At 37.6% G+C, this 16,332-nt stretch overlaps 1 protein-coding gene across 2 annotated transcripts in view; it reads left to right on the forward strand.

Moving 5' to 3' along the window:
• The window catches only part of SNCAIP (synuclein alpha interacting protein), a 65,363-nt gene that overhangs the window by 28,960 nt on the left and 20,071 nt on the right, over positions 1–16,332 (forward strand). For both annotated transcript variants that reach the window (XM_050913697.1, XM_050913698.1), the window contains exons 4-7: positions 2,925–3,787; positions 5,463–5,642; positions 8,735–8,848; positions 14,153–14,278. In XM_050913697.1, the coding sequence (XP_050769654.1) occupies positions 2,925–3,787; positions 5,463–5,642; positions 8,735–8,848; positions 14,153–14,278 (1,283 nt within the window). The remainder of the gene's footprint in view (positions 1–2,924; positions 3,788–5,462; positions 5,643–8,734; positions 8,849–14,152; positions 14,279–16,332) is intronic.

Raw genomic sequence — 16,332 nt, forward strand, 5'->3', positions numbered from 1 at the left:
TTTTTGTGTTCCTCTCTCTTTTTACTTCAGCAACACAATGACGGGATCATCCAAATCTCTCACATTAATGAATAAAAGTTAAAGAAATAATTTTGACAACATAGTTGGAAAAAAAATTTTGTTGTCACCTTTTTACAGTTGAGATACTGGTGCACAGAAGAGATATGGCTTATCGAAGATTATACCAGAATTACTTGTCAGATTCTGGAATCAGGCTAGCTGCTCCACATTCTAGTCCCCTGCCTTAAACTCAGACCATTCTTTACTGTTGTTTATAAAAGAATCAAACAGTATTTATTTGACCCAGACTTTTAATGGCCCCTGCCTGAGTTCATAAGTATGGAGCGATGAGCAAGAGGCTTTTCCCCTGGAGCAGCTGTTGAAGACTACTGCTGTGCTGGTGCTTTGGAGGATATAGGCAGCACTTGCTTTTGCTTCTTCAGGGAACAAGCGTCTGAAAACAGAACAGAAGAGATTCAAGCCATGCCCTGGTCCACTCTGACTTATGGTTTCAGTGTTGTGTAGGGGGAAACCATGCTGCAGCTGCCTAAGCACTGATGCAGCCTGTATAGCACCCAAGTAGAAAATAGCACAAAGAAGGATTGTGTCTACCAGTCTGACTTTCTTTCTTCCCTACTATGTGGTTAAATGCTATATTCTAATCCTTTATTAAATGCACTGTAAATTCATCATCCCAGTTAAGTGAACAATATGTTTGTAAGTCAGTAAAAATATTGCTAACTGTTCTCGGTTTGTTTTCTGGAAAAACAGTGTTTGTAAAGAGATGCTGGGAAGAAAAACAATGAAAAAAATGGAAGTACTTTACTCTGCTCTAACTGTAATGAAAGAAAAGAGAAATACATGACTTCACAATGATCTGAGACAGATTTGTAACAAAGGTCATTGCTTCTTCTCAGTGTCCGATTTTACGATTTTGTCATCAGTGGTTTATGTAAATGCATGTTATTAAGGTTAGAAAGTGGAGAAAGCCAAGCAACAAAATAAATGTAAGCTTAAATAAAGTGACAACAAACAAAATGTTGATGCTTTTTCCTCTGTCTAGACCCCTGTGTTGAAAGCAGTGTTTTCATAAAACTCAGACAGAATTCATTTCCATACTGAGTGCTTAATAGTTCCTGTCAGAACAAAACAGCTGGGAAACATATGGTATCCATTTCCCTGTATCGCTTGGAAAAAATTTCACATGTAAATAAAACCAACATAAAAGTGTAGGCCTTTGAACTTAGAATCTTATACAATACATAAATAAGTCAGTACAGTGCGTTCTTTGTATTGGCCCACTAAGTTACATGCCTTTTGATTATTATTATTTTTATTTCTTCTTCGGAAATGTATTCTTAAGCGCTTCCAAAAGCATTAAGGTAATTTTCAGACATCCATAACTACTAAGCTATACTAATCTTTCACTTCAGACATTAATGTTGCACTGAAAGTGTATATATCTGTTTCCTTAGGAAGGTGTTCATGGCAAATTGTGTGTTTTGACCACAAATTAGATCCCACTGATATGCAGTTAGCACATGTAATAAATCTGCTTTGTTTAAACAGTATTCCTAACTTTCAGAATGCATTAACTCTTAGTGTACATTGAAAGGGGCATTGAAACTGCCTAAAGGCTTTATTGGTTTTAGTGCTGTCCCTCAACTGAAAATAACAAAATAAGGAAAACTCTTTGCCAGCGTTCCACTGATTATGGAGATCATAAATGTCACCAGCTGGGACTGTGTGAAAGAGTGCAAGTTCAGTAGGATTGAGTTCAAGTTCAGTAGGATTAAGAGTTCAGGTGCCTTGAGCTCTCTTTCTTCTCTGCAAGTCAGATTCACTGGTTAAACTCCATATCCTGCAGTGCACTGAAATAATGGTTTGGAAGGTCCAGAACTGTCTGTCTGTCTGTCTGTCTGTCTGTGTGTACACACACAGGTTATATATATAAGGGATGGAAAGAGAAGCCCAACATAGAGAGGAGAAGTGGAAAAGGAAACATCGTACCTGAATAAGTAGGTTTAATTTTCAAATCAGAAAATCATTTTAGGGTGGCAGGGACCACTTGAGATCATCTAGTCCAACAGCCCTGCTTAAGCAAGGTCAGCAAGAGCAGGTTAAGCCCAGGACTGTGTCCAGTCGGATTTTGAGTATCTCCACAGATGGAGACTCCACAGTGCCTCTGGGCAACCTGTGCCAGTGTTTGACCAGCCTCACAGTAAAAATGTCTTCTTGTGTTCAGATGAAATTTCATGTGTTTCACTTTGTGCCCGTTGCCTCTTGTCCTGTCAGTGGGCATCATGGAGAAGAGCCTCGCTCCCTCTTCTTCATTGCTTCCCATCATGTAGTTATACACAAGGATAAGATTCCTCCTCATCCTTCTCTTCTCCAGGCTGAACAGTCCCAGCTCTCAGTCACTGTTCATATGAATTTCCAGCTCTTGTATGAAAAATATATCTCCCAGAGATAACAGGCCTTAAAAATTAAATTGTTGTTACTGTTGTTAAAACAAATCCACTAAAAAGTTTTGACTAACCCTTTTGCTGACCTCCCAGAAAATCATCCTGCTCTTATGATGCATCTCTGTGCAATAAAAAAAAGCAGAGTGCAAAGTAGCATAGTTGGACAGGACCACTGTAAATGCCACTAGGCTCTTATTGATGTCCATTACTTGACTAAAACTACTTTATTTGTAATTGATTAGAATGTATGTCCTATTTGAAGAAAGTTTCTTTTCTGGAGTGTCAAATTCTTCAGCTGCTTTGATACAGATGCCATTAAATCTGCTTAAATATGCATGTGGCATGTTATCATCTAATTCTTGTTTCCGGTGTTTGGCCAGGTATGTCTTTAAAGCATGCTATATCATGTCACCCGTCTGGTAGTAATCACTTCTAAATCACATTCCTCTATTTCTCTAGTTTCCAGCAGCAGCTGGAACTGTGGAGTCTCAACTCTTATCGGAAATGCACAGAAACCAACAGGAATTGCAGATGTGTGCAATAAATTCAGACCAGTGAAGAGGGTTTCCCCATTAAAGCACCAGCCAGAAAGCTCTGAGAACAATGAAAGTGATGACCAGAAGAACCAGAAGGGAGAATACCAGAAAGGCAGCGATTCTCAATCTGCACCTCCAAATGATGACCAGAGTCCAGGAGAAGGAGAGAGTCTTAAAGGCAAAAACATCGAGCCCGCTGTTCTGCTTGGGGAGCTGGAGCACTATGACCTGGATATGGATGAAATTTTGGATGTGCCTTATATTAAATCAAGCCAGCAACTTGTTCCTTTTACAAAGGTACCTCCTGAGAAAAAACTTTTGGGTGTATGTTCAACAGTGAATGGTCTTAGTGGCAAGACCTGCTCTGCAGGGAACACAGAGAGCTCGCCTGCCGGCGGGACACAGTTCTGTGTGCTGTCTCCTGTGAAAGGCTCTCAGCTGAGAAAAACGCAGCCCATTGTCCTTGATCAGCATAAGCATTTAACAGAAGAATTAGAGCTTTCCCAGCCTTTAGTTAAGTGTAGCTCAGTCCATGAATCTGAAGCCCAGGGCAAGGGCTTCCTCAGCAGGACATTTGTTGATCCTCATGCTCACAAAACTGAGAAGACTATGCCAAACTGCCACCTGAGGACTTTCCACCTGCAGACAGCAGTGGCAGAAAGCAAGCAGCTAGAGGAACTGAGTATGAACTGGAGCAGTGCAGGGGGCCCGGAAGAGAGGAGTGAAGAGGTGAAAAAAATTAAGAGCATCTTAAACATTGTAAAGGAAGGCCAAATATCTTTACTGGTAAGTATCATCTTTTTCATAAAACACATAGAATAAGGGCGATCTGTGATGTGGTTTATTAAGCCAGCAAAGCTGATGAAGTGTGTATTTTGAATCGTTGCCCTTTTTATCTTGTACGCTCCTTAGAAATTGAGCATATGGGCTTCCAAATGGAAAGTTTTAATCTTTAAATCAAATATGTAGCAAAACCAAGTTACTAGTTTTATGTAAACGTGGCCAAGATTGCTAGTTTATGCAGTACACTGAAATCATATAGAAGGCAGGCGTTTTAACTATTGAGATCACTTAAATACAGAATTTAAATCTTAATTGAGTTTTGCCTTTCACAACATTTGTGGGTCGCTTTGTTCAATTATTGCTGGTTTACCTCTGTTGTTATTTAGAGGCTGATGATGGGAACAGAGGGGCTTCTGTTGTATTCTGATTATTATTCAGGAGTGTTTATGCTGTCTTGTTGCAGCAGCATTCTCAGGCAGGAGCTTTCTCTAAAGCCTCGTTGGCCTCTGACCCATATGAAGTTTTTTAGTAAATTCTAGCACTGTGATCAGGCACTATCAACGATGGTTTCCAAAGTAACTAGATGCAAGTTAATACAATGACGCAGAGCATGTGATTTCCACTCAGAACGGCTGGTGGAAGCACAGTGTATGTATAAGAACTGTTTTTGTTAGATTTTTGTTTAGCTTCTCTGTTTACCAGTCTAGCTCAAGCACAAAGGCATGCTGTTAACATAGCAGCAAGAACAAAGGCAGATATTCAAAGACTAGACAGAAGCAGAAGAGAATATTAGATTGCCCAGTAAGAAATAAAAGCAAATTAAACTCACCCTGAAATAGGAATTGGGGGGGGGGGGGAAAAGATCATCATATGTAGGTAGATGGAAAGAAAATGCATATTTTTTCCAAACAGGTTGAAACCTCTGAATGAAGTAGACTCATCAAACAGTACTCTGGCAAGTCTGCACAACTCTAGGAACTTACCATTGCTACTCCTTAACTTTGTCTTCCTTCTTCTGTTTTCCTTCTGGAGTTTCTCAGTCCAATTGTTTTGTCTCAAAATTAGATTTGGGCAGAAATAACATATTAGGTCATGGTTGTGTAGTACTTCAGGTAAATATTCCAACAACTTTTTTCATGGAAACAAGCTATCAAATAAAATCTTCTGTCATGTGTTTTAACTACATTTTAAATTGTGCTTAACACAAGCTGCCACTTTTGTGATGAGAAAAATTAATCAGGAAGTTTTTTTAGAAGTCATGGATGTTTTCTGTTCAATTACTCATCAATATAATGCCAAAAAAAAAAGAAAAAGGAGAGAAACCAAAAGCAAAATAGACAGAAATTATGAAAACTTGGGTATTTTTGCAGCTATTTAATTGATCAAACTAGTACAAAGACTTAAATCTACTCCAGATCTTGCACTGTCGGATGACAATTGCATGAGAAGGAGAGAAACTACACCGTGAATCAGGCCAGTGAGCATCCCACCTCTGTCCTTTTGCTAACAGTAGCCAGGTTCTATATAGTGAAGTGAAAAGCTCCTGGTTTTGAGTTATAAAAGAACATGCCTATGGGGAAACATCTTTGTATTTGGCTTGTGTCTTGGGCTGTGAGGCTTCATGTTCTGTGTATCTTTTTATCCTTAGTTGTAACTAACATAATGCTTTTTTTAACAGCCACATTTAGCAGCAGATAATCTGGATAAGATCCATGATGAATGTGACAACAATCTGTTGCATGTAGCAGCATCAAAGGGACATGCAGAATGCCTGCAGCATCTCACTTCTTTGATGGGTGAAGACTGTTTGAATGAACGAAACATTGAGCAGCTAACTCCAGCTGGATTAGCAATAAAGGTAACTTAGTCTCTGTCTCTACTGTAATGTGACATAAAGGTCATTTTGTTTCTTTCTGTGATGGCAGTTATTAATACGTCTAGCGGGATGTTATTTTTGAAGCATTTTGTTAAGTGAGAGCAAAAAGAACTCTTGGCTGGTACCACATAAGCAAATAAAAATGGATTACTATGCAGGATACAATATCGGCTGTATAACATTGACATTTTATACATTGTTGTCAATGCATATACATTAATTTTTAAATCAGTTAACTGACTCTAAAAAAATTTTGTATTTTAAGGAACTTTCATTTAACTCAGACTCAGTTGTTTCTTTAGAGAGCATAACAGTTTCTTGTTTTTTTACAAATACAGGTATAATTTTGTAAGACAAGTTTGAGAACGTGTTTACAAAGCATAAAAAACCTCTGATCCACATCTGGAGGTGAAACTTCTTGGTTGTCTAGAACAATCACATCAAAGTTAAAATGTACATGTTACAGAACAACCTGTTAGAAACTGCAAAAATTAATGTAAAAGTTTACAGTAAAACCTATTATGTAGGAAAATGTGAAAATTATTGGTGTTGCTGCACTAAAATAAAACATAGTAGTGTACAGGAAGACTGATAATTTAACCATACTGATTCTTGTTCTTTAGTAAGTGAGACTGAATGGTTGAATGCCATTCGTTTTAGCCACTAAGTACCTTAAGAAGAAACAAGGAAAGGGGTGAAATATAATACAAGAGTTTCTGTTTCTTCTGGGGTTTTATTGTTATTTGCTTCTTGGGAAAACTTTAGAAACTGACAGAGTACTGGTGGATTCCAAACTGCAGGTTTGCATCTTTGAGATGTCATTTCGATGACCTAGAGCCCTGGTGCAGGTTTCAGGGTTGGGTTTTTTTGATTTTTCTGGGGCAAGCTGTATGAATATAAAATTGAACTGATATCTAGTTGTACTAATGAAATGCTATTATAAAAGTAAGGTATTTAGCTTCAATACCTTGGCCTGTGTCCAAACTGAATAGTTACAGTCTGCCAATTTAAAGTCTTACAATTTTAGTTGGAAATAATTTTCTTTCTTGTTTTTTCAACCCAGGTATATAATGTATTTATAAGCCAATAAAACCTTTTGTCTTTTTCTCCAGAAAGGTTGGCTTTTTTAATAATTGGTTCCTTTAGTTTCTATAATACTTGAGCATGCTTTGACATTCACAGAAAAGTGTGTAAATGTAATGGAGTTCTTCATGTAAGTGAGGGTGCTCAGGCCCAAGTGTTTCTAATGATGACCTGCATGGCTGGACTTGTCCTGGATCATTGCAAAGTTTTGTGAGAGCCTTAAAGTAATCTGGCATGACTAAACTTTGTAGCTCTTGATCCTTACTCCCAAAGTGTTTTTGCAGACTGATAGAATGGACTTTGTTCTTCTTGCTTTTACTTTATACCATTGTAACTCCCGTAACGTTATACCATATGGGGCGTGCACCTATGTTCCACAAGAATGATGACTATCAGAATGGAAGAAAACTTGTATGCAGGAACATAAATTTCCATGGAAGAGAATTTCAACGATTTAGTGATGATGCATAACATTTCCCAGTAAGGAACGAATTAATTAAAACTAATTGTTTTGATTCAAGACCTCTTTCTGACCTTGAGCTATGAGCTAGAGAGTGAAAATGGAGTGGTTTTTTTATGGCCAGTTGCACTGTCATATTGATAGTTTATTTTAAGTAACTGTGGAGAAATCCTTTCCACATTAGCAAAATTGTCGTATTTAGCAGGTACTTAATTCTATTAATTCTTTACCTTAATTTTAAAAATACAAAAATATTTTACTCAGTTGTGATACAAAGGAAAACAAAATAAAGAATTATTAATTAGTCATGCTTACTAATATTTGCACCCCAATATCATGAGGAGCATTTTTCTAGCATAATAAAAAGAATACAAGTAGTTTCATTATTTTACTTCATTACTGAAATTGAGAGAAATAGAGGAAAGTAAGTAAAGTAAAATGGTGTGCATTTTTGTGTTTATATACATACATTACATATGGAAGGAATTTGACAAATATCAAATTAATTTTATCCCAATTTTTCTTTCTCCCATATAATTTTAAATGGATAAATATTTATTACTTTCTTCTCCTTGTTTTTATAAAAATAAAACTGAAACTTGAAATGGGTGCTTCTTTCCTTCTCATGATAGCTTTTTCCATTTTATGCACACAAACAGCTTTTTATGTTATGTACGTTGACCTCTGTGAGGTTTTGACTGAGCAATTGAAATACTTGCTTCAGCTATAAAGAATATAGTAGCCTTTATGAACATGAGAGTTGAGAAACTAAGTAAGAGCAGGGTGGAATGTAGGTCATGCCAAACTGCATTTACCAAGGTACCATCGCTGAAAAGGGGCTGCAGCAAAAGAAGCTGCTAAAAGCTCTTGCCTTTACACTGGGCCACAAGCATGCTCTGAAGAAAATGTTCATCTGTTTCCACAGCATCTACATCCCACTCCATAGTAACTTGCAAACTACTAGGAGTGTGCATAGCAGCTTGGGAATCTTGAGACTAGGCTGTAAAAGGTGTTCAGGGCAAGAACCATCTCCTTGTTTGTGTTTGTACAGTGTCTGTTACAGATAGGTCCTAATCCATGAGGATTAGATGTTCAGATGCTACATACGTAAGAATAACTTAGGAAGCATGCATTTAATTAGTAATCAATGAAGACTTGAGTTTGTAGGGAGACTGTTCACTCTGCTCCAGCAAATGATCTCATTTAGTTATTGGGCCTTGCCGTACAAGTGATGGAAACAGAACTATGGTTTTGCTCTGAACAATCTGAGAGTAGGGACCAGATTGTGTATGTAATACTATTTGACTGCCACTTTCACATTGCCAGTTTCACTATAATCAATAGCCAAACTATAATTGATCCAGGACAGCAAGATAAACAAATGCATTACATGAGAACAGATAAAAGAACACATTTTCAAACAAACTGGAATTTCATAACATTTTAAAAATTCTGATAAGCTTTTCCCTGTTTAGTAGTTGTGTTTAGAACTGAAACAGCTGGAATTTAAAAGGTTTTTTCCTTTGTTTAGAATGGTCAGCTGGAGTGCGTTCGATGGATGGTGAGTGAAACAGAAGCTATTGCAGAGTTGAGTTGCTCAAAAGACCACCCAAGCCTTATTCATTATGCAGGTTGCTATGGCCAGGTATGACTTTCATTTACTTTTTCAAATAGATTGTTTAGATGCTTATACAAGAATTTCAATTTAAAGCGTGTTTATCATTTTGTGGCTTTTAATTACAGGTGTTCTTAATTAGTTCAAATATAGCAAAATCTTTTCCCACTTAATCTGTGTATTTTTTTCAGTATTTTCCCTCTTGGGTCCTTTTTTTTTTTTTTAAGCTTTAAGTAATAGCTAGGAGAAGATTAGCTGGCATATTATGCCAACCTATCAATCCCAAGAACCTCTAGGGAGATTAGCTGTCATGATCCCTAGAGGACTCCTAGGACACATCAGAAAATCATCAAACATTTTGGGATAGTTCACATTCTCTTTCTAGGAGACACTAATCTCAAAAAATTTTGGCAAATTGTGACAATTAAGGAATTCATTATATTGGCAGTGAAGTGTGGTGAAACTTGAACATCATCTGTCTAGCTCTAGCCAGTTTTATTGAGAATTATATTTTAAAATATGTTGTAAATCAATCCTGTTCCACACCTAACTTATCTATAAATCTAATGATGAGAAACCACAGAAGTACAGCATTTCAGTACTTTGCTAATGTCTGGGGAAACATATACCACTTAATCACACCATGTTCTCTTCCCACAAAGTCTGTTTTTCCTAAGTAGACCTTGCAATAACCCCTCTTCAAAGGACCTTCTCCAGGATCTACTACGCAAGAAATAGTGATCGGTTGTTCTACTCTAATCTCTTTGGCAGATGGGCCACTTTATCACGCAGTTTCTTCAACAGACATAAAGGATAAATGCAGAAAACCCACTGGTTTTGTGCTAACGCTTTTTTTCTCTTACTTGTTAAGAGAGAATAAGCAAAATGTAACCACTAAGAAAGTTATCTTTTTCTTTCCTGTGCAAGCGTGGTTGTCTCATTCAGTGCCATACAATTATTGTGGCGTATTTCTGCTGTTAACTGATCCTGTTCAAGCATGAATTTACTGGAGGGGGAAGGAAAGAGAGGGGGCAGGTTTGGAAGGCTATGGAGCTGGAAGTCTACCCTTTCTCCTGCTGTTTCCATAGGCACACAGACACCCTTGTTTTCATGCTGTGCAAAGACCTCCTTTGCCTTTTCTCAACTCACCTACTATGCAGATGTTGCTGGTGCAAGTTAGGACCCTGCTGGATATACTGATTGATTGTGTCCTGCTTTCCGTAGCAAGTTTGGCCTGTAAACCTAGCACTGAATATAGGGAGGCTGGGAGCCAGATCAGAACTGGATTCAAGAAAAGCCTGTTTGCTACAGGGAAGAAAAAGTTTGGAAGAGAAAGTTTCATGTGAACTTACATTCATATCTTCAATTGATTAGCCTAATTTTGTCCTCATCTCTAAAGATATTTATACGAACGAAATCCAGTGAAGCTTTGGGTTTTTTCAGTGAGCTGTGTGTTTACTGCCAGGAACAGATCTGGCACACTTTATCTAGATTCTTTTCCGAGCAGGACAGAAGCTCTACCAGTTAAGAAACACCAGCTACAATCAGCCACCCGTGACATTTAAAAAGGTGATATATAAATTGCTGCCAAATTTCCTTAGTTAGCTAAATGCCAAAGAAAGTTCACATGTAATGTCAATTATCTTTTTTTTTATAATCCATAAACATCTTGCAAACATGAGGGAATGTTGAGGCTGAAGGGATGCCAGACTATCTTACCCAACTGTGTTAAGAAGAAAAACACTTTGAGAAATTCAAATGCGTAGTTGGCGCTATCCTCGAAGCTTTAATTTATTTTACCATTACTTACACGAGAGATAATCCATGTAAACACTGGTCTTGGCAGAATTACAAGAGTAGTATTTTTACAAGGAAGACCTGTTACTGAATCACTCTAAAAGAGTCAGTCTATCCATTGTTTCCCCAGGCATTAGACATGCGCACCATATTTTTCTTCAATAAATATCATTTAGAATGGACAGCAAAAGGGAGTTCGTAGCAAAGCTCTTGTGTTAAAGGTCATCAAACCACAGTCGTGGCCTGACTCCAAAGACATCACAACAGTATTATATTTTTCCAATGAGAGAGGGACCACATAAGTTCATCTGATGGAAGAGAAGAAGAGCTTAAAGTCATCCCGTAGCGTAGTCAGCATACCTCCTAGCAAGGGCTTCTTTAAGCATGGGATTATGCAAGAAGCAACCATGGTTGTTGGCTGGCCTCTCCATTCCAGGCATAAGTCATGGGTACATGGCAGATTGTGTACCAGCTGTGTCTGGCAGTCACCATGTGGCAGGAAGGAGATAGTGGTGGAGTCCTAGGTGCACATAGTAGGTCCTGACTAAGAGCTTCACAGGGCTGTAATTTCTTTCCAACACGGATGCTGTGGTAGCATGGACTACACAGGTAAGAGGCAGAGGGTGGGGAGTGCCAAGGGTTTGTTGCCTCTAGGCTCCAGAGAGTCTAGGTGGACTTTGGGGAACCAGAGCTACAGCATGACTGAGGACCAAGAAGGGGTTCTGTGCACCACTTGGCAGTGGTATAGTGCTGGAGAGCACAGTGGGGGGGTGTGTGACATTGAGATACACAAATGCCTAACAACACACCTTTTCTGCACCTCAGAATGTTTGTCTTCCTGTCTAATGTCATTTTTGCGCAAGGATAATATGTTGTTTTCACTCACTTTTACTCCTCTACTGTGAAGGGGTACTGGGAAAGGCAGCTTAATTAATATCGAGTGATGGGGCTAGGATTAGCTGTGGAGTTGGTACTCTTCACCATGCTAATCGTTCCATTTGTAGTCCATTTAATGATTTAAATGGTCTTTGTTGTTAGTTGTTCTTTCTGCTCCAAAAGCCAGCTGATGGAGGCAAAGTCTGCAGGCTGTCCCAAAACAGAAATTACATATTGTGACGTCTTCCTAGAATCTTTTTTTAGGGAGGTTTGAATTATTGTAGGTCTAGAATATGCCAGAGCAATGTTAACCACTGCTACAACATAAGACCATTGTAGGTCTTAAAATTATCAGATATACTGAATAATTAATCAGTATTTATCAGTTCCTGTTACATAACAAGTATGTGATTATTTTCCATTATCTTAATCTCATTAATTTTCTTATTATCCTTCATTTTGTCTGAATAAATTGAGTCGATGGCTATAAACCTATTCCTAAGAACACTTTTCTTCCAAATACATAACTTGAGTGTTACTAAAGTGGTGTATGATATATTTCGTTATATGATGTTTTCATTTTCCCTAGATGTAAGTGAAGAAAATAGTTATTTTCTTTTTTTTCTTGGTCAAGGATACATTTTTTAAAAAACAGTCATTTGAGAGAAACACAAACTGAGTAGGCCTCTGACTTTGTGCCTGTGATCAATTGGTGCACAGACAGTCCTAAGTACAGATGATTGCATTTAGCCATCCAGGCACTTGATTTCCGTGTTGATAAGATAAATTACTAGAAAGCATCATTTACTCCACACTGATTGTGATCATAAAATTACAGAACATGCCTAACATTCTGGTCCCTATCATGTTCCAAAGAAATATATAATTTCAAAGCTATAGTTGTCTTCCAATTCTGCAGAGGAGTTTTACTAAAATATTTTTCTTTTAATTATTAAAACATAAGGGCAATTCATAGGAGTAGTGTAATCCTTCTTCACTGCTGGCCAACACCACAGGCATCTCGAGAAATTGCTCAAAAGTATTTTAAAAGGGATATGTGATCTGAACTCATCTCTCCATGCTGGCTGTCAGCTGTATTGGGCATTCAGCCAAGGAGAAGTAAAAATACCTATCCCTTCACCCTGTAATAAAAACAAAACTGCTGTTAAAGTGGAAATATGAAGAAGATAAGTTCCAGACAGACTAGCCCTCTGAAGTAGTAAGCAGAGATCCAGGTGCTTGAATGGGCAGAATCGTTTGGAGAGGACCTAAAAGAGTCTGAGGATCCATCTCCTTTTCCTTGACATTAAAATTTCTGTGGTACTTTTATACAAAAAAAGAGGTTTATATCCAAGGTTCCTAGCTAGAATTTCCTTTCCTCATTTTTATTCTTTCTCTTTCTTACCTGATTACTACTCAGAGTCCTAGACATGCTTTCAGTACTGCTTTATTTAGGTACACTTCACTCTTACAGACCCAGGTATCTAAATGTGGGTGATTGTGTACTTATGTATCACTGGAGCTACTGAAGCGCTGCAAGTTAAGTCTGTGCATTGGTGTTTGCCTCACCAACACTAGAATCTACAAAGCCCTTTTGAACTAGAGTTCCTAGCCAGTATAACACATGATAGATATCAATGGAAGATAATACAAAAAACATGTTTAAATAAAAAAGTTTTAAGGTAGAAAGTAATTTATTCTTTTCAGCTATTCAGATGCAAAAACTGGGAGTACAGCTGTAGTCAGCTATCCTTTAATGGACCTCACTTTTTTATATAATCTATAGATGTATTCTAGATTTTCAATATGTATCACATTCAGCAGGGCACAATGAAATTTAACCTGGAGAGGCATGGAAGGTTCCTAGAGAGAAGAAGATTTTTCCAAATAAACCTGCTGGGGAAAATAAGAAATAAAATAAGCTTAGTGCACATATATAAACTCTTCATTGTTAGAAAAGAATACCCATATAAACATGTATTACACCTGCATACACACATAAAAAGCGATGTTAAAAAGAATTAAGTTGGCACCTCAGTTTTGGCTTCCAGACTTTCACTTGCAAGTTTTACGGTCCAAGTCTCCCCATCCTTCCCAACATGCAGGCACATACAAATGGTCCTTTAGTCAATACGCTGAGAGCTCAGGATAGAGAGATTTCCTGGTTTTAGTTGTGTTGCTTATCCTCTTGCACCACAGCCCAGAACTGGGGCATGATGATAGATTTGAAGAATCTGACTGCTCAGCTCTGTGAACTGTGCATATTCCTGTTTTAATTTTCCGAAGAGGCTGGTGGAGTTTCACCAAATTTCACAGCTGAGTTTCAGATTCACACACAGACTGTTCTGCCTCAGGTCTCCTCTCCAACATACAGGCATGCATGCTTTTTAATGTACAATTTCTCAGAATATGTTACAGTACTCATATTTTTCCTATTATGTCTTTTTATAAAATAAAGTATTTCGGCTTATTTCCTTGGGAAAAAAAAAAAACCCAGAGGCAGACCCATGATACACTAAGTCCTACAAAGTTAAGAGAGACTAAAAAAAAGGAATTATTGGACAGTATTAGTAACAGATGACAGTACCAGTATTCCTCCAGTATATTTAGTTTTTTCATTATTTCTTATCTTTTGTGACATCTCTTTCCCCCTCCCTCTAGGAGAAAATCCTTCTGTGGCTTCTTCAGTTTATGCAAGAACAAGGCATTTCACTCGATGAAGTTGACCAGGATGGAAATACTGCTGTTCACATAGCTGCTCAACATGGCTATCTAGGATGCATACAGGTAGAGTGATAGCTATATCAGAAACCTCTTTACATCAGACTTGAATGACAAGAACCATTAAAATTATTACAGGAGATCTTACAAGTGGGAATAATTATTGATATATTAAAATACACTAGAAGGAAGAACTTTAAACCAGTAGGACTCAGACTGAAATACCGAAAAGCTCTGTTTTTTGGATTCTATTCTCAATTATGCTATTGTTAGCCTAAAGTAACTGTTGTATTCCAAGAAGAAAGCATGATTATATTGTTTATACATAAGCAGCTAATGTGTATGTTTTTATGTTACAAAAGGGCAGCTAGTATAGATACGTGTACTCTTCTTAATGTCTGGTATTTTCCTTCTGTTTCTTTTTCCAGTGAATAGTTGTAGCTCTTCGGCTTAGGGGAAGTCTAACAGATAAGTTTCTTCTATGCTGAAGGACTTTCACCTTGAATGAACCATCCTTTCCAGACTTGTCATCTGTGAATGTATCTATGCTAAACAATGTAGTGTGATGGTGATTTCTAACTAATTCTCAATGAATCAGCTTGGCCACTGAAAGCAATATAGTTCTGTTGTATAGAGCTGCTGAAAAGAGTAATTTGTCCTGCTGAGAAGGCTTACACAACTACAGTACTTTTGGGAGCCAGATCTGAATAAACCACTTTGGGTACCTCTGTACAGTACCAGTGTTCAATGTAGACATACCAAAAAAGCTGTAGGGTTGAACTGGATGGCTAGGTGAAGCGTCTCAACTTTGCGTTGAATTGCAGATGTACCCTCTGTCCATCAAAGTTACTAGAACCATTAGTCAGAGGAGTACATTTCAGTATTTGGTGTTGTCAGCACTTTGAGTGAAAGCTGTTTGGAGAAGAAATAATAATAAAATTATTCCAGGAGATTGCAGAAAGGTATTTGAGAAACAAATTAGGCATTGGAGAAGAATAGATAAAAGAATAAATAACCACATGGCAGAAAGGCAAGAAATAGAAATCAAAGTGATCAAGTCAAGTAGGGGGGAAAACATGTCTAAGAAGGAGTAGTAGTTCTCAGAGTCTAAAAGGCTCAGATATATATCAGTAGAAATGTTAATCCTGTTACCACACATGAATTGATCCGCAGCACCTCTTAGGCCACTGCAAATACAGAAGATTTGTATTAGTTCAACCCTAAAAGAAATACGATCAATTCTCATTACCTAACCTCTTCAGAGAGCTAAATATATTTGTGCACTCTGTTTGTTGTATCTACAGATGCATAACTGCTTATTGTTATTATAGCAGTCTATTTATATATCTGGACACAGAGAAGACATAACTCCATAAAAGCCAGTTTGATAGTCTCAAACAGTAACAAAAGAAAAACAGGTGACAGTTGAGCTGAATTAATAGACCTGAAAGGAACTCAGTCAAATTGATTTGGAGGACATGACCGTCTCTGCATTTTCTCATTGATGGGACGTGTCTTTCTTTTAAAGATGTCAGGAATGGACACTGTACAAACTCTTATGAGAATAAATGAACAAATCGTCACATCCATGCTAAATCTAGTGGTTTTATTATTGTATTGTAGACAATTGCTATGATCAGTTGGAAAAAAGTGGATAGAAGAAATGTTTATGATTTACTAGTGGGGAGCACCATTGTGGTAAGGTGTGTGCTTTGGGTTGCTAACTCAACAGTGCCTCATCAAGATGTACAGTGCATTTCAAGGAGAAATGAGAGTAGATTATTTTGAACAGAGTGGTGACATCTGCAGGCTGTTTTCATGGATAAAACTAAACCAAAAAGAGAATAGCCCTGCCTTCCCCGTGAAGCATGAACCTTAATAAATGGCTTAGAATTCCCAAGATTATTTTATTGTAGATAAATATACAAATCAACAAGTGTTTTGTGTTGAAGTGAAGCCATGAGCAATAAGTCATTAAAATATCTAACGACAATAAAAATACACAATGTTAGTAACGTCACTTCATTAACACCTCACAGTCTTAAGTGTAGTAGATGTTTTATTGTGCTGTGAAACAAAATAAGCCCTTTGCCCAGTGAGCTTATAGTCTAATTTAAAAC

This window comes from Gymnogyps californianus, chromosome Z (assembly GCF_018139145.2).
Source record: "Gymnogyps californianus isolate 813 chromosome Z, ASM1813914v2, whole genome shotgun sequence".
NCBI classification, from domain to species: domain Eukaryota; kingdom Metazoa; phylum Chordata; class Aves; order Accipitriformes; family Cathartidae; genus Gymnogyps; species Gymnogyps californianus.